The sequence below is a fragment of the Salmo salar genome, chromosome 14, assembly GCF_965601325.2.
Source record: "Salmo salar chromosome 14, fSalSal1, whole genome shotgun sequence".
Lineage (NCBI taxonomy): Eukaryota > Metazoa > Chordata > Actinopteri > Salmoniformes > Salmonidae > Salmo > Salmo salar.
Window position 1 is genome coordinate 89,615,379 of NC_138304.1, and position 25,555 is coordinate 89,640,933.

A 25,555-nucleotide genomic window follows, 5' to 3' on the forward strand; every position below is an offset into this window, starting at 1 on the left:
GGTGTCGTCTGCGTAGAGGTGGATCAGAGACTCACCAGCAGCAAGAGCGACATCATTGATGTATACAGAGAAAATAGTTGGCCCAAGAATTGAACCCTGTGGCACCCCCATAGAGACTACCAGAGGCCTGGACAACAGGCCATCCGATTTGATACATTGAACTCTATCAGAGAAGTAGTTGGTGAACCAGTAGTTGGTGAGGCAATCATTTGAGAAACCAAGGCTATTGAGTCTGCTGATGATGATGTGGTGATTAACAGAGTTGAAAGCCTTGGCCAGGTCAATGAATATGGCAGCACAGTATTGTTTCTTATCGATGGCGGTTACAATATCGTTTAGGACCTTGAGCGTGGCTGAGGTGCACCCATGACCAGCTCTGAAACCAGATTGCATAGCGGAGAAGGTGCGGTGGGATTCAAAATGGTCGGTAATTTCTTTGTTGACTTGGCTTTCGAAGACCTTAGAAAGGCAGGGTAGGATAGATATAGGTCTGTAGCAGTTTGGGTCAAGAGTCTCCTTTGAAGAGGGGGATGACAGCAGCTGCTTTCCTATCTTTTGGAATCTCAGATGACACGAAAGAGAGGTTGAACAGGCTAGTAATAAGGGTTCCAACAATTTCGGCAGATCATTTTAGAAAGAAAGGGTCCAGATTGTCTAGCCCGGCTGATTTGTAGGGGTCCAGATTTTGCAGCTCTTTCAGAACATCAGCTGACTGGATTTGGGAGAAGGAGAAATGGGGAAAGCTTGGGCGAGCAGCTGTGGGGGGTGCAGTGCTGTTGACCGCAGTAGTGAAAGTGTAACCTATTAAAATCCCAGTAATGACCACCTAATCATGAAGCATGGACTGTTGACAAACTAACAAGCGTTCCTGAAATAAACCCACATCAAAAGTAACCCTCTTGGATGCCAAACGCGTTGCAAGATTAGTAAATGTAATAATTGCACTACAAATGCAAAAATGTCTGGATAAATACATGTAGTTAGAGGTGAGAAGTGGGCATCAATGGATGTAGGCTACTTCAAAACAACTGTTCTACTGACAGACTTCAATCAGCAGCCTCTGTGTCATCCCTTTTCTCATGCAACCACTGGGAACAGTATAGCAGTATTACCAAATGCAGTGATATTGCCCAATAGCAAGTGGAGAAGGGGAAGGGGGCTGGGCTGTCTCCGAATGCTTTATAAACGCCCTGATACACCTTCCCTCAGATGTAAGTAACTAGTAAATATAACTAAAACTTAGTGAATAAATATTACTGAGGCTATTTGCAAACCATTTAAAGTGTTTAACTACTTTGTGTGGGTGATCAACAGTGGACAATCAAACTTAACAGGTGAGTGTTTTTGAATCGCTCTCTGGATATTACAGCACAATTCAATTGATCTAAATACAGGTCCTTTAAACTTTCCAGGTGTTAGTACCAGCCCAGTGTAGCGACTGCGTCAAACCAGCATATGCACGCACCACGAGCGCCATTATGCCAAACAGAAAGTTTTTTGTTTTGTTTACATTTTTGAACAAATACTTTTTGTATTTGATCATTTTACCCCCCTTTTTACTCCCCAATGACATGATATCCAATTGCGATCCAAATACGATCGTGTCTCATCGCTGCAACCCCTGCGTTCGTGTGTTAGTGGGTAGTGATGGGAAACCGAGGCTTCGGAAGCGTTTGGGATTTTCACCAAATTGTGCCGAAAAGCTATTTATTAGGCTACTTGGAGCTTTTAACACAATACAAATTAGTAATATATGCTGGCTAGCAATGAAAAGCAGCGTTTGTTCATATATAAATATTTTTCACAAAGTTGATAAAATCTCCGTGGCGTAGTGGTTTGTCTCGGGTGTTTATAGCCTATTGTCAGTTATTGTTACAGGTTCGCGCCTTCTGTCATTCTTTTTTGCTGTCACTGTGAATCTATTGCATTATTTAGTCTAGAAGCTTATACTAAATAAAACGCATGTGCAGAAAGTGTGGTGTCAAAAAAAAAATCATATTTATTTGCATTCGCCAGCGTTATGATCTTTGAAACCCGACTCTACCTGCTGAGCTACCATGCAGGAGACGTTCTTTGAATAAATCCAAACTGAACAAAAATATAAACACAACATGGAAAGTGTTGGTGTCATGTTACATGAGCTGAAATAAAAGATCCCAGAAATGTTCCAAATGCACAAAAAGCTTATTCCACTCAAATGTTATGCCCAAATTTGTTTACATCCCTGATAGTGAGCATTTCTCCTTTGCCAAAATAATCCATCCACCTGACAGGTGTGGCATCTCAAGAAGCTGATATGCCACACCAGCATGATCATTACACAGGTGCACCTTGTGCTGGGGACACTAAAAGGCCATTATAAAATGTGCAGTTTTTTCACACAACAATGCCACAAATGTATCAAGTTGAGGGAAGTGCAATTGGCATCAGGAATGTCCACCAGAATTGTTGCCAGATAATGTAATGTATCTACCAAACCCCTCTCCAACGCCTTGTTAGAGAATTTGTGCGTCAAACTGGCCTCACAACTGCAGACCACGTGTAACCACGCCAGCCCAGGACGTCCATATCTGGCTTCTTCACCTGCAGGATCATCTGAGATCAGCCACCTGGACTGCTGATGAAACTGTGGGTTTGCACAACTGAAGAATTTCTGCACAAACTTCAGAAACCGTCTCGGGGAAGCTCATCTGTGTGCTCGTCCACCTCACCAGGGTCTTGACCTGACAACAGTTTGGCGTCAGTGGGCAAATGCTCACCTTCGATGGCCACTGGCACGCTGGAGAATATGCTTTAATGTGCTTTTCTGAATCCCGGTTTCAACTGTAACGGCCAGATTGCAGACAAAATGCAATTGTGTTTGTTGTCCTTAGCGTATTCCTGCCTGCCTATACCATAACCTCACCATGGGGTACTCTGTTCACAACGTTGACATCAGCAAACCGCTCACCCACACAACGCCATACACTCTATCAATGGCAATTTGAAAGCACAGGGATACCGTGAGGAGATCCTGAGGACCATTGTCGTGTTATCTGCCGCCACCAACTCATGTCTCAGCGTGGTCCTGTGTGGCTCAGTTGGTAGAGCATGGCACTTTTAATGCCCGGGTTGTGGGTGTGATTCCCACAGGGGACCAGTACCAATTAAAATGTGTGCACTCGCTCTGGATAAGAGCATCTTCTAAATGACTAAACATTTTTACAAATAGAATAATGCAAGGCCCCATGTCACAAGGATCTGTACCCAATTCCTGGAAGCTGAAAATGTCCCAGTTCTTCCATGGCCTGCATACTCACCAGACATGGTACCCATTGAGCATGTTTGGGATGCTCTGGATCTAGGTGTATGACAGGGTGTTCCAGTTCCCGACGATATCCAGACACTTCACACAACCGTTGAAGAGGAGTGGGACAACAATCAACAGCCTGATCCACTCTATGCGAAGGAGACGTGTCCTGCTGCCTGAGGCAAATGGTGGTCTAACCAGATACTGACTGGTTTTCTGATCCACACCAATACCAGATGCATATCTGTATTCCCAGTCATGTGAAATCCATAGATTAGAGCCTAATTAATTTATTTCAATTTACTGATTTCCTTAAATGAACTGTAACTCCGGAAAAGATTTTAAATTGTTGCATGTTTCGTTTATTTTTGTTTAGTGTACATTGTAAGTACTCGTTGTTTGAAAGCAACTTGGAATCGAAGAAAGCACCGGAACCACAGCGTAATCCGTATGATCTTGCTTCTGATGTCATTGATCATGGGATGTTACTTTGAAATGAGCATCGGTACATACACAGTAACTATCTAGGCAAACGGCCGGCAGATGGCGATATTGAGTCTTTTCCATCTTACCGTCCAAACGCATAGTAAATCAAATACAATTTTATTGGTCACAAACACATATTTAGCAGATGTTATTACGGGTGTAGTGAAATGCTTGTGTTCCTAGCTCCAACAGTGCAGTAGTATCTAACAATTCACAACAATATACACAAATCCAAAAGTAGAAGAATGGAATTAAGAAATAATCAGACCTACTACCAGGCTCTGATCAGTCCCTACACCCAAACGAGGGCACTGCGCTCATCCACCTCTGGCCTGCTGGCCCCCCTACCTCTGAGGAAGCACAGTTCCCGCTCAGCCCAGTCAAAACTGTTCGCTGCTCTGGCACCCAATGGTGGAACAAGCTCCCTCATGACGCCAGGACAGCGGAGTCAATCACCACCTTCCGGAGACACCTGAAACCCCACCTCTTTAAGGAATACCTTGGATAGGATAAAGTAATCCTTCTAAACCCCCCCCCCCCCCAAAAAAAAAGATTTAGATGCACTATTGTAAAGTGGTTGTTCCACTGGATATCATAAGGTGAATGCACCAATTTGTAAGTCGCTCTGGATAAGAGCGTCTGCTAAATGACTTAAATGTAAATATATAGTATTAGATTGAACACAGTATATACATATGAGATGAGTAAAGCAGTATGTAAACATTACTAAAGTGACTAGTGTTCCATTATTAAAGTGGCCAGTGATTCCAAGTCTATGTATGTAGGGCAGCAGCCTCTAAGGTGCAGGGTTGCGTAACCGGGTGATAGCCGGCTAGTGATGGCTATTTAACAGTCTGATGGCCTTTAGATAGAAGCTGTTTTTCAGTCTCTCGGTCCCAGCTTTGATGCACCTGTACTGACCTCGCCTTCTGGATGATAGCGGGGTGAACAGGCCGTGGCTTGGGTGGTTGATGTCCTTAATGATCTTTTTGGCCTTCCTGTGACATCGGGTGCTGTAGGTGTCCTGGAGGGCAGGTAGTTTGCCCCCGGTGATGTATTGGGCTGACTGCACCACCCTCTGGAGAGCCCTGTGGTTGCGGGTGGTGCAGTTGCCGTACCAGGACGGTGATACAGCCAGACAGGATGCTCTCAATTGTACATCTGTAAAGGTTTGAGGGTTTTAGGGGCCAAGCCAAATTTCTTCAGCTACCTGAGGTTGAAAAGGGGCTGTTGCACCTTCTTCACCACACTATCTGTGTGGGTGGACCATTTCAGATTGTCAGTGATGTGTATGCTGAGGAACTTAAAACTCTCCACCCTCTCCACTACTGCGTCGATGTGGATAGGGGCATGCTCCCTCTGCTGTTTCCTGAAGTCCACTATCAGCTCCTTTGTTTTGTTGACGTTGATTGAGAGGTTATTTTCCTGGCACCACTTTCCTGGGGCCCTCACCTCCTCCCTGTAGGCTGTCTCATCATTGTTGGTAATCAGACCTACTACTTTTGTGTCGTCTGCAAACTTGATGATTGAGTTGGAGGCGTGCGTGGTCACTCAGTCGTGGGTGAACAGGGAGTACAGGAGGGGGCTGAGAACGCACCCTTGTGGGGCCCCTGTGTTGAGGATCAGTGAAGTGGATGTGTTTCCCACCTTCACCACCTGAGGGCGGCCCATCTGTAAGTCCAGGACCCAGTTGCACACCCAGTTGTGGCCAATAAAACATTTGATTTGATTTGAGCTTGGAGGGTACTATGGTGTTGGTGATTGCATCGTCTGTGGATCTATTGGGGTGGTATGCAAATTGAGGTGGGTCTAGGTTGTCAGGTAAGGTAGAGGTGATATGATCCTTAACTAGCCTCAAAGAACTTCATGATGACAAGTGAGTGCTACAGGGCGATAGTCTTTGAGTTCAGTTACCTTAGCTGTCTTATGTACACAAACAATGGTGGACATCTTGAAGTAAGTGGGGACAGCAGACTGGGATAGGGAAAGATTTAATATGTCCGTAAACACTCCAGCAAGCTGGTCTGCACATGCTCTGAGGACATGGCTAGGGATGCGGTCTGGGCCGGCAGCCTTGTGAGGGTTAACACTCTAAAATGTCTTATTCACGTCAGCCACGGAGAACGTCCTTGGGAGCAGGCCACGTCGGTGGCACTGTGTTATCCTCAAAGCGGGCACAGAAGGTGTTTAGCTTGTCCGAGAGCAAGATGTCGGTGTCCACAACCTGACTGGTTTTCCCTTGGTAATCTGTGATTGGCAGTAGATCCCGCCACATACGTTTTGTGTCTGAACCGCTGAATTGCGACTCCACTTTGTCTCTATACTGCCGTTTTGCCTGTTTGATTGCCTTACAGAGAGAATAACTACACTGTTTGTATTCAACCATATTCCTAGTCACTTTGCCATGGTTAAATGCAGTGGTTTGCGCTTTCAGTTTTGCGCAAATGCTGCCGTCTATCCACGGTTTCTGGTTTGTGTAGGTTTTAATAGCCACAGTGGGAACAACATCGCCTAAACACTTCCTGATGAGCTCAGTCACTTTGTCCGTGTATACGTCAATGTTGTTCTCAGAGGCAACCCGGAACATATCCCAGTCCGGTAATCAAAACTATCTTGAAGCATGGATTCCGGATTCCGACGAGCGTTGAATAGACCGTGGCACGGGTACTTCCTGTATGCAGCCTGCAATACGCTGTTATCCTCCTGTGGACCGGTTCGTACCAGGAAACGTTATCCATTCAGGCTGCAAACCATCAATGGCGAGAAGGTGGGAAAATTTGCCTACTTTCTTTATGAAACACCGTTTTCCACCACCATGCTAAAGTGGCTAATATTTAGGAATCCTAGTCCCGGATGTTGTGAATCGTGTTCAGCCAATCTGGCTAAACCAGAGATGCTTTTGAGGAGTTGGGGGACACTCCATTGGTCATTAATTAATTAACATTAATTTTGTGAACAAGAAGTACAACATTGCAGATATTTTCTGAGATGTGAGATAATTAACTATCGCTTTGGAATTGTGACAAGATGTACTTTTAAGGAAAATAGGCAGTTTCTCAGTGCCTTGACTTTGAGATTGGTCGATAGTCTTCTGGGTGGGGCATCTTACGTTTCTCCATTCATTAACAAATCAGATTTCTATCTCCTCCTTTCTCTAATATCTCTGTCTGAACGCAGGGCACAACATCAGGAAATAGCATTAGCCACTAGAATGGTGGTGGGAAATTATTTTTCATAAAGAAAGTACTCATTTTCCCAGTTTTCTGCCTTCTTACCGTTAAATCTAGTTAAGGTGGAAATTGACGCCTTTGCAGCCTGAATGGAGAATGTTTTAGGGACAGACCAGGCCACAGGGGATACGAGTGTATTGCCAGCTGAATACAATGCGTGTAGATGGTAAGATTAAACCATCAATACCAGATCAATATTGCCATCTGCTGGCCTTTGGGCTAAGTGACCCTCTGACCATCTAGCACAGGGGTTCCCAAACTTTTTCACCCAGAAAAAAGGAAGGTGGCAGTGGCCTTAAATCTAGCTACCTAAAAGGGAGACTTTGCTTCCCAATTCCAATCAGTAGTGTTTTGTTAACCAAGTAGTGGAGAGTAGGTGTTTTGTAACATGATTTAAATCATTTGGATTTAAACTGTCTCTCTCTCTCTCTCTCGCTGTGTCTCTCTCTCTCTCGCTGTGTCTCTCTCTCTCTCGCTGTGTCTCTCTCTCTCTCGCTGTGTCTCTCTCTCTCTCGCTGTGTCTCTCTCTCTCTCGCTGTGTCTCTCTCTCTCTCTCGCTGTGTCTCTCTCTCTCTCTCTCGCTGTGTCTCTCTCTCTCTCGCTGTGTCTCTCTCTCTCTCGCTGTGTCTCTCTCTCTCTCGCTGTGTCTCTCTCTCTCTCGCTGTGTGTCTCTCTCTCTCTCGCTGTGTGTCTCTCTCTCTCTCGCTGTGTGTCTCTCTCTCTCTCGCTGTGTGTCTCTCTCTCTCTCTCGCTGTGTGTCTCTCTCTCTCTCTCGCTGTGTGTCTCTCTCTCTCTCGCTGTGTGTCTCTCTCTCTCTCTCTCTCGCTGTGTGTCTCTCTCTCTCTCTCTCTCTCTCGCTGTGTCTCTCTCTCTCTCTCTCGCTGTGTCTCTCTCTCTCTCTCTCGCTGTGTCTCTCTCTCTCTCTCTCGCTGTGTCTCTCTCTCTCTCTCTCGCTGTGTCTCTCTCTCTCTCTCTCGCTGTGTCTCTCTCTCTCTCGCTGTGTCTCTCTCTCTCTCTCTCGCTGTGTCTCTCTCTCTCTCTCTCGCTGTGTCTCTCTCTCTGTGTCGCTGTGTCTCTCTCTCTGTGTCGCTGTGTCTCTCTCTCTCTCTCTCTCTCTCTCGCTGTGTCTCTCTCTCTCTCTCGCTGTCTCTCTCTCTCTCTCTCGCTGTCTCTCTCTCTCTCTCTCGCTGTCTCTCTCTCTCTCTCTCGCTGTCTCTCTCTCTCTCTCGCTGTCTCTCTCTCTCTCGCTGTGTCTCTCTCTCTCTCTCTCGCTGTGTCTCTCTCGCTGTCTCTCTCGCTGTCTCTCTCGCTGTCTCTCTCGCTGTGTCTCTCTCTCGCTGTCTCTCTCGCTTTCTCTCTCGCTGTGTCTCTCTCGCTCTCTCTCTCGCTCTCTCTCTCGCTGTGTCTCTCTCGCTCTCTCTCTCGCTCTCTCTCGCTGTGTCTCTCGCTCTCTCTCTCGCTCTCTCTCTCGCTCTCTCTCACTGTGTCTCTCGCTCTCTCGCTCTCTCGCTCTCTCGCTCTCTCGCTCTCTCTCTCACTGTCTCTCTGTGTCTCTGTGTCTCTCTGTGTCTCTGTGTCTCTCTCTCTGTGTCTCTCTCTGTGTCTCTCTCTCTCTCTGTGTCTCTCTCTGTGTCTCTCTCTCTCTCTGTGTCTCTCTCTCTCTCTGTGTCTCTCTCTCTCTCTCTCTCTCTCTCTCTCTCTCTCTCTCGCTGTGTCTCTCTCACTGTGTCTCTCTCTCGCTTTCTCTCTCGCTGTGTCTCTCTCTCTCTCGCTGTGTCTCTCTCTCTCTCGCTGTGTCTCTCTCGCTGTGTCTCTCTCTCTCGCTGTGTCTCTCTCGCTGTGTCTCTCTCTCTCGCTCTCTCTCTCGCTGTGTCTCTCTCTCTCGCTCTCTCTCTCGCTGTGTCTCTCTCGCTCTCTCTCTCGCTGTGTCTCTCTCTCTCTCGCTGTGTCTCTCTCTCTCGCTGTGTCTCTCTCTCTCGCTCTCTCGCTCTCTCTCTCTCACTGTGTCTCTCTCTCTCGCTCTCTCTCTCTCGCTGTGTCTCTCTCTCTCTCGCTGTCTCTCTCTCTCCTCAACATTTAGGCCTACTCAGTCAGAAAGTGTTAGAGTATTGTGCCAATATTTGTCACGCAGACTCTTTATGGTTCCAGTATTCCTGTGTTGGATGAATGCATAAGGCAGTCTCACTTCTGCATGCTAAGATTATTTTAGGGAATTGTCTGTTGTCCTCATCTACGCTCAAGTTCTTGAAAAACAGAAGTGTGGAAGGAGAGATCAGGATCTGATACGTGGTAGAGCACCACACTGTAAAAAAATAGATGTTGTGGATGTGCTTAGGAGGTAGTAAGATTTTCATCTTCTCATACAGAGGGAGGAACAGAGGGATAGAGAGACAGGAAGACGGACACAGTGAGAGCAATGAAGGAAGAGAGAACTGCAGTATATACAGTACCAGTCAAAAGTTTGGAGACACCTACTCATTCAAGGGTTTTTCTTTATTTTTACTATTTTTCTACATTGCAGAATAATAGTGAAGACATCAAAACTATGAAATAACACATATGGAAACATGACGAAAGCAATAAAGTGTTAAACAAATCAAAATATATTTTTGATTCTTCAAAGTAGCCACCCTTTGCCTTGATGACAGCTTTGCACAGTCTTGGCATTCTCTCGACCAGCTTCACCTGGAAAGCTTTCCCAACCATCTTGAAGGAGTTCCCACATATGCTGAGCACTTGTTGGTTGCTTTTCCTTCACTCTGTGGTCCAACTCATCCCAAACCGTCTCAGGTCGGGTGATTGATTCCTTCTTCGTCAAACAGCCCTTACACAGCCTGGAGGTGTGTTGGGTCATTGTCCTGTTGAAAAACAAATGAATGTCCCACTAAGCACAAACCAGATGGGAGATCATCCATTCACCTACTCTGCGTCTCACAAAGACACGGCGGTTGGAACCAAAAATCTCAAATTTGGACTCATCAGACCAAAGGACATATTTCCACTGGTCTAATGTCCATTGCTCGTGTTTCTTGGCCCTTTGCAAGTTTCTTCTTCTTATTGGTGTCCTTAAGTAGTGGTTTCTTTGCAGCAAATCGACCACGAAGGCCTGATTTTCAAGCAGTCTCCTCTGGACAGTTGATGTTGATGTGTCTGTTACTTGAACTCTGAAGCATTTATTTGGGCTGCAATTTCTGAGGCTGTTAACTCTAATGAACATCCTCTGCAGCAAAGGTAACTATGGGTCTTACTTTCCTGTGGCGGTCCTAATGAGAGACAGTTTCATCATAGCGCTTGATGGTTTTTGCGACTGCACTCTTTGCTTATTTAAGCTGTTCTTGCCATAATATGGACTTGGTATTTTACCAAATAGGGCTACCTTCTGTTTAGCCCCCTACATTGTCACAACACAACTGATTGGCTGAAACACATTAAGAAGGAAAGAAATTCCACAAATGAACTTTTAACAAGGCACACCTGTTAATTGAAATACATTCCAGGTGACTTCCTCATGAATCTGGTTGAGAGAATGCCAAGAGTGTGCAAAGCTGTCATCAAGGCAAAGAGTGGCTACTTTGAAGAATCTCAAATATAAAATATATTTTGATTTGTTTAACGCTTTTTTTCTTACTACATGATTCAACATGTGTTATTTCCTGGTCTTGATGTCTTCACTATTATTCTACAATGTAGAAAATAGTAAAAATAAAGAAAAATCCTTGAATGAGTATGTGTGTCTAAACGTCTGACAGGTGCTGTAGATACAGTGCCTTGCAAAAGTATTCACACCCATTGGCGTTTTTCCTGTTTTGTTGCATTAAAACCTGAAATTTAAATGGATTTTTATTTGGATTTCATGTAATGGACATACACAAAATAGTCAAAATTGGTGAAAAAAATAAATAAAAAATTGGTTCAAAAAATTCGAAAAAAAAAAAAAAAACGGAAAAGTGGTGCGTGCATATGTATTCACCCCCTTTGCTAGGAAGCCCCTAAATAAGATCTGGTACAACCAATTACCTTCAGAATTCACATAATTAGTTAGATTGCACACAGGTGTCACATGATCTGTTACATGATCTCAGTGTACTGAACACCTGTTCTGAAAGGCCCCCAGAGTCTGCAACACCACAAAGCAAGGGGCACCACAAAGCAAGTGACACTATGAAGACCAAGGAGCTCTCCAAATGGGTCAGGGACAGAGTTGTGGCGAAGTACAGATCAGGGTTGGGTTATAAAAAAATATCCGAAACGTTTAACATCCCACGGAGCACCATTAAATCCATTATTAAAAAACTGAAAGAATATGGCACCACAACAAACCTGCCAATAGAGTGCCTCCCATCAAAACTCATGGACCAGGCAAGGAAGGCATTAATCAGAAAGGCAACAAAGTTAACCCTGAAGAAGCTGCAAAGCTCCACAGCGGAGATTGGAGTATCTGTCCATAGGACCACTTTAAGCCGCACACTCCACAGAGCTGGGCTTTACGGAAGAGTGGCCAGAAAAAAGCCATTGCTTAAATAAAAAAAATAAGCAAACATGTTTGGTGCTCACCAAAAGGCATGTGGGAGACTCCCCAAACATATGGAAGAAGGTACTCTGGTCAGATGAGACTAAAATCGAGCTTTTTGGCCATCAAGGAAAACACCATGTCTGACGCAAACCCAACACCTCTCATCACCTCGAGAACACCATCCCCACAGTGAAGCATGGTGGTGGCAGCATCATGCTGTGGGGATGTTTTTCGTCGGCAGGGACTGGGAAACTGGTCAGAATTTAAGGAATGATCGATGGCGCTAAATACAGGGAAATTCCTGAGAGGAAACCTGTTTCAGTCTTCCAGAGATTTGAGACTGGGATGGGACAATGACCCTAAGCATACTGCTAAAGCAACACTCGAGTGGTTTAAGGGGAAACATTTAAATGTCTTGGAATGGCTTAGTCAAAGCCCAGACCTCAATCCAATTGAGAATCTGTGGTATGACTTAAAGATTGCTGTACACCAGCAGAACCCATCCAACTTGAAGGAGTTCGAGCAGTTTTGCCTTGAAGAATGGGCATAAATCCCAGTGCCAAGCTGATAGACATTCCCCAAGAGACTTGCAGCTGTAATTGCTGCAAAAGGTGGCTCTACAAAGTATTGACTTTGGGGGGTGTATAGTTATGCACGTTCAAGATTTTTTTTGTTGTTGTCTTATTTCTTGTTTGTTTCACAAGAGAAAATATTTTGCATCTTCAATGTGGTAGGCATGTTGTGTAAATCAAATGATACAAACCCCCCCAAAATCAATTTGAATTCCAGGTTGTAAGGCAACAAAATAGGAAAAATGCCAAGGGGGTGAATACTTTCGCGAGCCACTGTATATAGCAAGGAAGAGAGGGATAATTTCCTTAGACACAGAGAGGGAGGGGGCAGAGAAGGAGCGCGAACATGTTCTGTACTCGTGAGGTATTACTGATGTCCTGAGAGGTAGTTTTTTTTTTTTATACCGCCAGGTAAAAGATTAGCTTAGGCGAGTCAAAAGGGCATCCTAGCTTGTAAACAACATTTGGCCTAGTTGTCTCAAACTGCCTACTCAGCACCAAGCCTATCTACAGGTCTGGAAACTGGTTTGGGTTTAATGGTGTTTGGTTTACTTAGCCATAATTTGAAACCAAAACATAAGGTTTGAAAATACAGACATGGGTTTCAAGATCATGACTAGCCTCTTTAACACCACTAGGATTAACTGCGCTGCTATAAATACAAAACAGTTTTTATCAACATTTCCAGATTATGTTGGGCTGTGTAACTTCTCTCACATGGTTGGATTGAATAGAATGTTGGAATTTCAGTGGGAAATGGCGAACAGTTTCTCCAACAAAGGATTTGTAGTGGAAGGCGTCATGTCTTAAAAAAAACACTTCCGTAAAATGAAACTGTGTGATTGATACTCCTCTTCCTCTCTCTACTATTGTGAGGCCTGGCAGAGGCCTCTGTTATGGTCTGCCTCCCACATTGCACTCTGCTCCCTATGTAGTGCTCTAGGCCGAATAGCGTGCCATTTGGGATGTAGCCGTTCTGATGGATGCCTGCCCAGACACCCAAAACTCTTGTGTTAAATGGAGAGGCACATCTCAAACCTGTACATAGATCAGATCCAAAGGATATTGTTATAGCTGTACAGCGGAGAGAGGGAGACACAGAAATATGGTGTGAGGCAGGAAGCGAGAAAGAGTACTGTGTTTGTGTATGAAGGGAGCTATGGAAGCTGTGCAGTGTCAGTAGCTTCTTGTGTGTTGGCCAAGCCCAGTAAGCCCGCCATGGAGGAAGAGCCTGACTCCTTTACCAGCCTCGCCTGCCTGCCTGCCCGCCCTGCCTCGACTGCCTGTCCTGCCAAGGCCTTGCTGGACACAAAGACCCTGTCTGTTTACCATCTGATTTGATTTGCATGCACAGCAGAGCCACACAATCCACAGCAGCATGATCTCTAGACAGCAGCTTGATTGAATTTTTCGCCCACTCCCTCCCTCTGTCGAAATAGCCGTAGCGACTCTCATTTTAGTTCATTCTGGTTTAAAATGCTTTGAAAACTGTAGCTGTAGCTAGGGCCTGGTGTACTGCTAGTGTTCTAGTCTTAAAACAGTGTCATACATCAATCCCTACAAGAGGGCAACATGGATGTTGTTTTAGTCATCTGTCATTCCTTGTGTAGAAATCAGGTGGTCATGGCTAACTATGTGCAGTGGAAGGTTGGCAAACAACTCCTGGTAAACAACTCCTGGAAACCACCTGGTGAAGTTCCCTTCTTCAAGTTGTTTTGGAGACGTTTAGATCCGTAGAAGTATCATATAAAGGTTGGGAAGGAAAGCATGGTACCTATACGATCCAGACCTGGGTTCAAATGCTATACATTTCTTTTAATATATATTTTTAATAACTTTTCAATTATTTCGAAGTAAGTATTTAGGTATTATTTATTTGAAAAGACAAGTAGTATTGGACTGTATTTGGAAATACACTTGGAAAGTACACTGTATCTGAAAATACTCAAATGCACTGTTGAACGAGAGTGCACCAGTCTTGTTTTCTCAGTGTTAAGTTATTAACGTAATAACATGATATCAAAACAAATGTACAGGGATCAGAAAGGTATGTGTGTTTTGTAATATGAAACTTCTCAAACTTCTCAAAGAGGAACGCTCTGGTTGAAGCAGTCAGCGTATATCTAAATAACAGTCCTCTCTCTCTCTCTCTCTCTCTCTCTCCCTCTCTCGGCTTCTTCAACTGAAAGACATGGATGACATCCAAGTTGCGCCAAAAGCACCCCTGCTTGTTGACAGGGAATTGCCAGTACGTAAACACATGATCATTACTATGATCATACATTTGATTTGCATGTACTATAGACAATGGTTTATTTGTCTGAGCAAAATGTTGAAACTTGGTTATATGAGAACTGAACTCCATAGATAAATGCTGACTGTTTAGCTGTCAGGAACAGTCTGAAATGTGATACTGGTCCTTTATGGATACCTTTCTTTATATTTAAAACACAATGCAGCCCATAGGACAATTACATATATTCTGTATTTCATCATATCTTATTGGCAAAGCTTCACTCTCTATAACCGTTGTCTCTGTCATTTCTAGGGGCTCAGAGCAGCTGTTGCACAACTTGTGATAAAGGTATGTCCCTATGGTGCACACGTAGATATCCATCAAAAGCTACAAATGTTGACATAATCCACAGGTTTCAGTGTAGAGTAGTCAGATTAATGTCCACATGGATTAGGTTGGGATATTTTAGTAATGTGAAAGGAAAATTATTGATGAATCAACTGAGCCACACGGGTCCCGTGTGGGTTGTGGGTTCAATTCCCACGGGGGACCAGTACGTAAAAAAAAATGTTTTAATGAAATGTATGCATTCACTACTGTGAGTCGCTCTGGATAAGAGCGTCTGCTAACTGACTAAAATGTAATGTAAAATGTAAATGCAGTACTTAGGTGTTTCTGGTGGACGTTTTGCATACATTTAGGTCTCTTTGATACTGACAGATGATGTTACATGACTACTGCACTGTTTTATCTGTAGCCCTTTGTGTAATCTAAAGAGGGAAAAGTATAATTACATTTTGAGCACACTGTAGTATGAATGTGTATGTTGACTTGACATACAGCCAGCAGCATACCAACTACATACATTCAGGACCTTGGACTGCACCACTGGGAACCCAGTACCTAACAATCAATGCTTTCATTCTTAACTTGTCAAAGTACCTTATAAACATCCTACCACATGCCAATATCCTGAAACTGATTATACTGTATGTTGACCTGAGAATTGTCAGTGGTGGCAGTAGAGGGATTTTGCCTAACCATCTCGTGCAAACCGACCCTCACGCCTACTGGGATTAGTCAACTCAGGTTTCCAGGGCAAGCGTTTAATATCGCTTTGTGTCTTAGAGCCCTACTGACGTAGGTAGAGGAGGGACACCTCAGCCACCTGTCCTGTTCCCAGGCTGCCTCCCCCTCCCCCCTTTAAGCTCAGGCACACTAGTTACACATGTATCCCTCCTCCTTCTTTCTCATCTCCCCCCTCCTCTAGCTAGCTCAATGAGATTAGCACAGCATGTGTCTATATCAAACTGCCACCAAATAAGCCGTGGCTACCTAGACGACACTGCCGTCAGATGTCTACCTCAGGTCATGTAAATAGGTTATGTGAACCTGGAGGGAAGCATTGGTTGAACTGGATTTGACTACATCGTTGACTCTTATTGCGTCCCAAATGGCAACATATTCCCAATGCAGTATATTACTTTTGACCAGAGCCCAAATTCATTTGGTAAAAATGTGTGCACTATGTGGGGAATAGGTTGCCATTTGGGACACAACTCCCCAGGGTCTTAACCTGGACCTAACTACCTTCCTTGTAAGAGTTGTTTTGGTCAGTATATGGGGTTTATGACATCAGGATTCCTCCCCTATTCCAGTGGCAATATTATTTTATTGGTAACCACTCATACTTGCAGTATCAGTAGGTCTAGTGGGCTAGGCCTATGAAATTGAACGTGCCGCAAACAAAATTGCACCTAGGAGCCAATAATCTATCTTATTTTTGGAATAGTAAACTAAAGATAATCTCCCCACACTGATAACATTGAGACATGAAACAATGTATTTGTACGGTATCTCATAACGATACTGAGTTAGTTTTCAATCTATTGAAACATTGCCACACAGACATACCTAACAGAATGACTTTAAACACCATAAAGGCTTCAGACATGATTATGCCAGTGCTATTACAAAAAATGTCTTTATTTTTCTCTTTCTTGACTGCCTGATATGTCATCAAATTCAGATATTTTGGCAACTGGGTTAAAAGTGATTCATTGCTCTTTTATACTGTATTCCCATTGATCTGATGGCTTGCTTACTCTTCACTTTGCACTACTCTTCATTAAATATCCCATGCTGTCCCACTTTCGGACATTGTGCTGATCCAATTTAGGGATCTCTTCAGCTAGAATTATCTTGTTTTGACCACCTTGCAAAGCACCATGGGAGGCCAGGGCTTATGCAGAGTAGTAAGTACCAGGGGTATAAAACACAACCCTCAGACAAGTCCCCTCATAAAGACCTTTACAGAAGCTTACCTTCAATTGGATCTATAGCTCAGAGCACTACCTCTGTTTACTACTCAGTACGGGTGACCAAAAGCCACTAGGAAACATGGTTCTTGAGGGGGATTCGGACATGGAGAGTGTTGTTGCTGAGATTGAAACCTCTGTAAGTACTTTTGGATCTCTGTCTGTTATGGAATAATTGATGGTGGGCTTTGATAGGCCGTCTTGGGCTTGATTACCTTTATCTTTTCTTCTGTACTATTGTGGGATTGAAATAAACAATCTCTGATTGTGAAAAACATGATGGACTGATGGTCCTTTGGAAGTAATATGCATCAGTCAGAAATCATGTGGGATTGAATCATATTGTTGGTCATTGTTAAAACATTATTGCCAAATGCTCTGATGATGACTCCTTGAGAAACTGAACGTACTGAATGCAGAAAGGCTAACTGCTTTTGCATGAGCCAATTGTCTGTTTCACTGAAAGTAGAATACATTTGTTTTCAATGGAACTTTTTGATGAAGCCTTTACATTTTGGTAATTATCATTTTTTTACTTATTTAACTAGGCAAGTCAATTAAGAACAAATTCTTATTTACAATGACAGCAGGTTAGCTGCCTTGTTCAGGGGCAGAACAACAGATTTTACCTTGTCAGCTCAGGGATTTGATCCCGCAACCTTTTGGTTACTGGCCCAACATTCTAACCACTAGGCTACCTGCTGCCCCTTAGTCAGAGCGAAGTATAAGTCTGTTTGGATGTATTCTGATTACAATGTGTTGTGTTGGAGAAAATACATGCAGCCCAAGTTAAAAACAAGTGATTCTGAAGGTAAAGACTAAATCCATAGTGATTCATTCAGGTGAAAATTCAAGTGTTTTCTCTGCATCTTCAAAGCTGACAACATGAGCTTCGTGCTCTTGAACAGTGTTCTGGATTATCATCCTCTGCTAAGCATGGATACCTTGGTGCAGTTCAACTCTGTTTCGCTTAGGGTTTACCTTGTCCAGGTCGAGTAGAGTTCTTCGGTGTTTTTTCTTTATGTTTGAATATTTTCTTTTAAAGTTGAACAGAGTTCTGTGGTACCCCTATTTGCTAACCGTGGTTTATTCCATCTTTAGGAGCACGATGTGGAGACTCCCCATGGAAGGATCCACTGCACCATGAAGGGGATGCCCAAAGGAGACCGGCCCGTCATCCTCACCTTCCATGACATTGGACTGAACCGTAAGCCCCATATGCTTCATTCATCCCATCCTAGTTAATGGATTTGATGTCACCCCTCAATGTAAGACTAATGTCCCCATGCACTTTGATATTGTTACTTTTAAGAATGAGAATTCATTGACTATAACGGCTAGTCAACATCATGAAAAGTGAATTTACTTCATTTGTAAAAGATCATTGATTCTCAATGACTTACCGGGCTAAATAAAGATGAACATTTAAATAAATGGATACATTTGAAAGTTGAGAAGAAGCACACAATGGCCACCGTGATAGACATCTGACATCCACAAATCATGTGAGATCCAGCCTCCTCACTAACATCCTGTACCGGATCTCCATGTTTCAGACAAGACGTGCTTTGACTCCATGTTCCAGCATGAGGACATGCAGGAGATCATGCAGCACTTTGCTGTTTGCCACGTCGATGCCCCTGGGCAGCACGAGGGGGCCAACACTTTCTCTACTGGGTGAGCCTAGTCGCCTAGCCTTATCTTATTTGTTTTTGATTGGATAGGACAGATGTAAAGAGGAAAGATGGAGGAGAGTGGGCTGAAATGGCACTGGGCCGTATTCAAACCCGTGCTGCAGCGGTATGAGTTCTGGAGGCAGCGGCTTAGACCACTTGACCACCGTAGACCTCGCCGCCTTTGCACCAAATGTAGGCCAGCCTGTTCGTCTGTCACCCTTTGACCTCTGTACTGTAGCATCTAGATATGTTGTGGCCCATTTACACTGATCTCTTGATAAATCATTTGCTTGTTAGGTGAATATAGTTTTTTTTACCTGATTGCTCTGGTGCTTCATTTTTATGATCGTCTGCATCTTGAGTCCAGATCCCCTTTGATCTGAATAGGAGAGATGATCAAAGTGAAGAAAGGATAGGAGAAACCAGTATGAGGCCGTTGATGGAATGGAGATATGGAGGGCAGTGATAAGAAGCATTGTAAAGTGTTGATAATGGAAGTACTTTAACCCTGACATTGTTGTTTTGTCTCCAGGTACGAGTACCCCTCCATGGATCAGCTGTCTGAGTCCCTCCCCCTGGTCCTCAAGCATTTTGGGTAAGTCCAAACAAGGACTTTATAAGATTTAGAAATTGATCAAATATTTTCATTATGAAATATATTTCTCCTCATACATTTGAACCCCAGTCCATAGGGCTCAAATGCTGACCAGACCGCTCGCGTGCATGTTGATTTTGTCCACCCACACCAGACGCGATCAGGACACGTGCATTAAACATTTATAGAAATTTAGCTAGCTAGCTTGCTGTTGCTAGCTAATTTGTCCTGGGATTGTCCTTAGGTTGTTATTTTACCTGAAATGCACAAGGTCCTCTAATCCGACAATGAATCCACAGATAAAACGGTAAACCGAGTTAGTTTCTAATTATCTCTCCTCCTTCAGGCTTCTTCTTCTTTTGACTTTATATGGTGGTTTGCAACCAACTTTAAGGTGCGTTACCACCACCAACTGGGGTGTGGACCTCAGTTCATCTTTCAATCACCCACGTGGGTATATGCTCCTAAAAACCAATGAGGAGATGGGAGAGGCAGGACATGCACTGCGTCGAGCGTCACAAATAGAACCAAGTTCTATTTTAGTGCCTGGCTACGCAGACGCTCGCGAGCAGTGTGGGTGCAATGATTGAATAACATGTATGTGTCAATTTATTTTGCATATCATGCTACTTACCGTTCGGGATCTATATTCATAGTGTCTCAGATTAGAAGTGCTGTTTTGCCTTCTAGATCATAATGAAGAGAACTCCTGTTTTGAGATGCTTTATGAATAAAGACCATGATGCCTTAGACCCTCATCCATTGGCCCAAAAACTTCTGATGATATTCTGTTTGTTTGTTAACCACAGCCTGAAAAGCATAATTGGAATAGCCGTCGGAGCTGGAGCCTACATCCTGGCGAGATTCGCTGTGAGTTTGACGCCCTCCCCCCTCCTACCTTCCCCTTTCAATTATTCTTAAGTTTGGTTCATTATGAAGAGTTTTAATCAAACTGGGATTAGAAGTTATAGTAGATTAATGTTCCCAGTGATGCTGTGCTGATTTTGGGTGAACAGTCCTGTTTATTGCTTTAGCCTGCTGCTGAGAGTCTGGCAATGTTGTAGACTGGCTCCGTACCAAAACACCCGCCCCTGTAGGGACTCCGTCTCAATCTGCTGAAACCCAGATGATGGAGGGATACCAATAATGTTTTAACTCCTAACTGACCCATAACTAACTTCTCTCTGTTACGAAACGTTGAGGTTTCAATGAGTAATAGTGAATGAAATGGACCCCTATGAGGTTTCAATGAGCACTGTTTGTATAATTTCACCATTACGAAGTCATTGACCAAATGTTTGTCTCTGTTTTTAGCTGGACTACCCAGCGTTGGTGGAAGGCCTGGTTCTGGTTAACATCAACCACTGTGCTGAGGGATGGATGGACTGGGCTGCAAACAAGGTACTATACAGGACCATCTCCGCACAACCACAAATCCACAACAATCCATCAACTTTGATGATTTATAAAGCCCTTTTTAGATTGTCAACATTGTCACGTAGCTTGTTTATACAGTATTAACGTAGCTATGTATATGATTGCTATTTGACCCATGAAAAAAAATCTACAAATCTTCTTTTCAATCTCTTTTCAGGTCACTGCTTTGCCCGAAATGCTCATCGGCCATCTCTTCGGGAAGGTGAGCAGTGGGCACCAAAATAGACAGTGATTGAAACTGCAAATCTCATCAGCATAATCCCATTGAATCTATTCCAATTATTGGCTACATGGATATAGGACAGTTCGTGGCAGGCTTACATGTTGCAGTACTGTCACTAGGTCACAGAGTCTGAGTAGGTGTTTATTTCTATCTCTGTAGGAGGAAATATCCAACAACCACGATCTTATCGCCACCTACCGCCATCACATCATGAACGACATGAACCAGTACAACCTGCACCACTTTGTCAAAGCTTACAACAGGTAACTACACTGGGCTCCTGCAGAGAATAATCATATAAATGGTATCCATGAGTTCATCCGACTATGGGGAACTAGATAAAGGGCTTCATTGCCAAAATCCCAAAGTATCCCTTTTAATCAAGTCGTACAACATGTAAATACACTAGACTCCTCACTGCGGAGAATAACACAGATTACCATTAACATCCTTTGACTCCACATAAACAGGTATTTATTTAATATACATAATCGTGTCTTACAAGTCCTCCAGAGGACGCATGCATATTCATTATAGACACATACTGTATCTTATCTATGTATTTATAATATTTCAATATATGTTATTACATATCTATAATAGATAATAAACATATATGTAATATTATATTTGTAAAATGTCAGTATGTTCAGCTTGGGCCTCACTGATATCCCACCTTTTTCCCTTTTAGCCGGCGGGATCTGGAGATTGAGAGGCCCATTCCTGGTGGGAAAGTCTCCGTCAGAACCCTGAAGTGAGTTCCAAACCTTCAGACTTTTCAGCATACCTCAATCATCCCACATGGCATATTGCTAGAGCCATGAGTTTTCCCTGACCTGGAAATTCTGGGCCCTAGTTATAGCCTGGTCTGGTGGTTACTCGGTCCGGGAAAAACTCCTGTCTCTGTAGTACTATAACCACATATGGATATAATGACAAGATGCTAGTCTCCGCCCTAACAATGGGATTCGTTGACCACAGAGCGGAACGGAGGGCTGTCAAGCTCCTTCCTTTTCCACTCTTCGGATTGGATGGAGAGTGAGATGCTATGCTAGCCTCATGAATATGCATAGACCGTCAACAGGGACAACTCCGATATAAAGTTTTTTTTTTTCTAAAAGTTGCCGGGATGTCACATGCATCACACTTATATCAGTACAGTCGTCACAACCTAAGCATTACCAAACTTCTATTAAATCAAATAAGCCTCGCGTATCAAAATAGCAATTAATGTTTTTGCTCTCAGGTGTCCTTCTCTGTTGGTGGTAGGAGACAGCTCTCCGGCTGTTGACGCTGTGGTAAGTCCCAATACACACTGTAATCCTAACGGTCATAAACAAATCATTAACAGTAATACCTCTGGTCTTTAGTCCCTAGGTTCCTAAGAACGTGTTGTCCTTTCATCTAAGTCAGGGCTCTCCATCCCTGTTCCAGGAGGGCTACCGTCCTGTAGGTTTTCACTCCAACCCTAATCTAGCGCACCTAACCTGAATCAGGTTAGTTAAAACCTACAGGAGGGTAGTCCTCCTGGAAAAGGGTTGGAGAGCCCTAACCTACCCAACAAGATATTAACAAAGGTTAAAACTTTTAGGATTTAAACATGGGACAAAAAAGGGAAAGAAATCAAACACCACAAAAGCTTTTCTAGCAATAAAATATTACTCCCCCAGTTACCTATTTATTTCTCTACTGGGGTAAATATTTAGTCGCTCAATTAGACTCTGTACTGTGCATCTACAGGTAGAGTGCAATACTAAGCTGGACCCGACAAAGACCACACTGCTCAAGGTGAGTGGCCCCCTACAATCTACCTCCTGCTAATAATAGGTCATAATATTGGCTAGGCAGTGTGATGAGCTTCCAGGAGCTCAGCAACTACCTGGTGACTGATTTACTAGCCTTGCTTTGGACCCCTGAGACTGCAGGTTGAGGCTATGCTGCTGTACCCAGCCTCCAGGGTCTGTTCATTAGGCACGTAATGGAAAACGTTTTGCAATGGAACATTTTTGTTTCTTATTGGACCAAATCCAGCTAGAGCCCTCCCTGTTTGAGTTTGTTTACCTCGGTTTGGCTCCTGATAAACATGACCCAGGTCACAATCCTTCCTGTCTGGCCTACCTATGACATTCACGCCCCTGGCTGGGACCTAATGCGTTCTGTAAAGCCCTGAAATGAGCACGTTTTGCAGACGCTAAACTGTTAACTGTCCAGAGGCTGATGGAAAACACTTGTTTCACGTTGAGGAAGTGTTAAATGGGAGGCTGTTTTGTGTAATGGGGGGTGACTAATGTCGTACCACTGCTAACCTGATACCTTAACTCTGCCCTCTTGAATAACGTGTTAACGGACCATAATCTCATGGCCTTCTTTATTTTTATTTTATCCAGATGGCGGATTGCGGAGGCCTGCCCATGGTTGACCAGGTGCGTTTCTAACTTGTTAACGCGTTCACGCAGGTGAGGTGGGGTGGCAAAGGGATAATCATTAGGGGGTTATTACAACGGCAGCTTGATTTAAGAGCATTAGTGACAGTAGCAATGAGGCACATAACGTCGGGTCTGGAGAGCTAATACCAGCTCAGCACCTGCTGCTACAACAGCTGTCATACATATGCCTCTCATTATCACAGTTTGTAGGATAGGACATGAATCTGTCTGTTGATATGTCATTATGTGGATAATACCAGGGAAACAAGTTGCTAACTTTCCTTTGCTCACCCAACAGCCTGCAAAGCTGACAGAGGCCTTCAAGTACTTCATTCAGGGAATGGGCTACAGTAAGTACACACTCCAACAAACACTCTCTGTGTAACCAACGCTGACCAGTAATTATATTAACAAGTATTTAATTAACTATGTAGAAACATAAAAGTCTGGTTACCCTATTACTGTTTGCAAAATAAACGTGGGTGTTCACGTCAACCTGTAAGAATGAGTTTGCCTGCCACCTGGTGGGTGAGATTAGTAACTGCACCTTCAGATAACAACAGGATGCCAGTTAACCTGTTCTATAATGATTATGAAATATAAATATGAAATATTTTGCCCACAATCAGAATTCAGTTGACCATGAACACAGTGTGTGAATGGATCTTGAACCTTGTCTCCTCTTCCTCCTCCTTTCCTCAGTGCCCGCCGCCAGCATGACCAGACTGGTCCGCTCTCGCACTGCATCCGGCTCCAGCATCCACTCCATGGATGGCAACAGGAGCCGGTCTCACACCAACGAGGGAAACAGGAGCCGGTCTCACACCAACGAGAAGCGTGGCCGCTCCCACACGGACAGTATGGAAGGCACAGCGAACAGCAGCACCGCGCTCAAGTCCACCGAAGTGTCCTGCTAGATGACCCTTACATGACACTCAACCTTTAACCTCTGGCCCCCTGGTTCCTGCTGCGCTGCCACTAACCACACCTACAAACACACAACTAGAGAATGTCTCTATGCCAAAGAGTTATGCGAAGAGGTTGTGTGTGTGTGTAAGGCTATGCAAGTATATACTACTGCATTATGAAGGAAATTCCTTAGAGGGAAAAACGTATTCTGAAATAAACGGATCCCTTCCCATCTGCCGAGTCAGGTGGAATATCTAGTTGTTAGTGGCAACGCAGCAGAGTGACACAGCGCAACGGAGAATGTGGGAGAAAGCTGTGGCTGCAGAACCAGTACTTAATACAGGAGTTTGTTTAAATCTATCATCATGACAGTTCTGTTTGGTTTTTTTTGTCTATAGTTCTTTATTACATATGATACAGCTTTCTCAAATGTGTACCTGACTAAATGACTTTCTAATTGTTCGTCGTTAACTTTTCAATGTTATGATTAATGTACTGTGGGATACAGGAGAGAAGTGGCGGAAGAATAGGTAGGCAAGTGGATAAAAAACAAACATATGGCGTCTTTTTTATCTTCTCAAATTGCTATTGGTCTTTGAAACTTTGGAAAGGAGGGAATTGAAAAGAATCATGTACACACAACATTCCTGTAATGATCCCTCTCTTTTAGGATGTCTTTCATCTAAAGTTAACATTCTTCTGGATGTATTGTAGAACATTTCATGAGATGATCCTTTCATTAATCAAACAAACACATACTGTTGCTTTATTAACAGATCATGGCTTCAGGCAAAATTGTTCTTTTGGATATTTCTTCTTGTGTATGTAAATGATTATTTCTATGCAATCACGGCAGAACAAAGATAATGTGCCATGGAGACCCTCGGACTTATTAAGGCTCCTTTGTTGTGATGGATTTGAGAAAGTCAAGCCGATCCACATGATGTAATATAAAGATCCCAGTTAGCCATAGAGCTTATCAAAAACCCTCTCCCACTCTTACGTGCACGACAGCAACACTTGCCGGCTTTGTAGAACACCGGCCTCCATCGCTTTATAAAGATACATAACTGCCTAATGCTGTAGATGAGAAGCATTAAATATAGCATATCAATTTGTATTTATTAAAAACCTATAACTTTTTGTCCTGGTGTTGTCATTTTGAATGATTGTAAGATCAAATGATTCCACAGGATCTTTAACCATATATATAGCACATGCATTCTATAGTAGCATCTCACTTCATCTCTTACTCATTACTCAATTCAGAGCCACTCCATCAAATCAATCTTTACATGAGCATGAACGAGATTTCATGAAACTTGTTACTGTGAATATAAAAATACCTGTATGACAAACAATTTGTTCAATCATTTAGTATTCAAAATGTACTTCAATAAATTATAACTAAAATATTTCACACACTTGGTTTACTTGTAAGTCAAACTATTTCCGAAAGCAACCATGTACAGACCATAAAGACGAGCTTAAAAAACACAAAAACATTGATTTACACATTTTTCCAATAGGAAAAAAAGCTAAAGAAAGATCCCCTTGTAAGAAAAATACTTTGTCTGGAATTCGAGCCAATGGACGATCTAGAGACTGAATACCATCTCTGCGAATGCCGGGGAAATTGCCTTTA

At 43.4% G+C, this 25,555-nt stretch overlaps 1 protein-coding gene across 2 annotated transcripts; it reads left to right on the plus strand.

Annotated features, from left to right (window-relative positions):
- The first annotated feature begins 1,150 nt into the window (after window positions 1-1,150).
- On the plus strand, window positions 1,151-25,053 carry LOC106570415 (protein NDRG1). 2 transcript variants are annotated; one of them, XM_014142716.3, is made up of 16 exons: window positions 1,151-1,334; window positions 14,280-14,338; window positions 14,639-14,674; window positions 17,746-17,851; window positions 18,201-18,321; window positions 18,853-18,915; window positions 19,725-19,785; window positions 20,230-20,316; window positions 20,510-20,554; window positions 20,735-20,838; window positions 21,267-21,329; window positions 21,822-21,873; window positions 22,316-22,363; window positions 22,963-22,998; window positions 23,300-23,351; window positions 23,704-25,053. In XM_014142716.3, exons 2-16 carry the CDS (start codon window positions 14,282-14,284, stop codon window positions 23,916-23,918), a joined length of 1,146 nt encoding a protein of 381 aa, XP_013998191.1. In that variant the 5' UTR covers window positions 1,151-1,334; window positions 14,280-14,281; the 3' UTR covers window positions 23,919-25,053. The 2 variants fall into 2 exon arrangements, with proteins under 2 accessions (XP_013998191.1, XP_013998192.1); XM_014142717.3 differs by lacking the exons at window positions 1,151-1,334; window positions 14,280-14,338; window positions 14,639-14,674 and adding an exon at window positions 16,625-16,783 and having other exon boundaries at window positions 23,704-24,475.
- Window positions 25,054-25,555: the final 502 nt, after the last annotated feature.

Excerpts from the sequence above, each read along its gene's own strand:
- LOC106570415 (XM_014142716.3), top strand. The coding sequence starts at position 14,282 with ATGGATGACATCCAAGTTGCGCCAAAAGCACCCCTGCTTGTTGACAGG. Across the intron at positions 18,916-19,724 it reads CTGGTCCTCAAGCATTTTGG|CCTGAAAAGCATAATTGGAA; the intron begins GTAAGTCCAAAC and ends TGTTAACCACAG. Across the intron at positions 23,352-23,703 it reads CATTCAGGGAATGGGCTACA|TGCCCGCCGCCAGCATGACC; the intron begins GTAAGTACACAC and ends TCCTTTCCTCAG.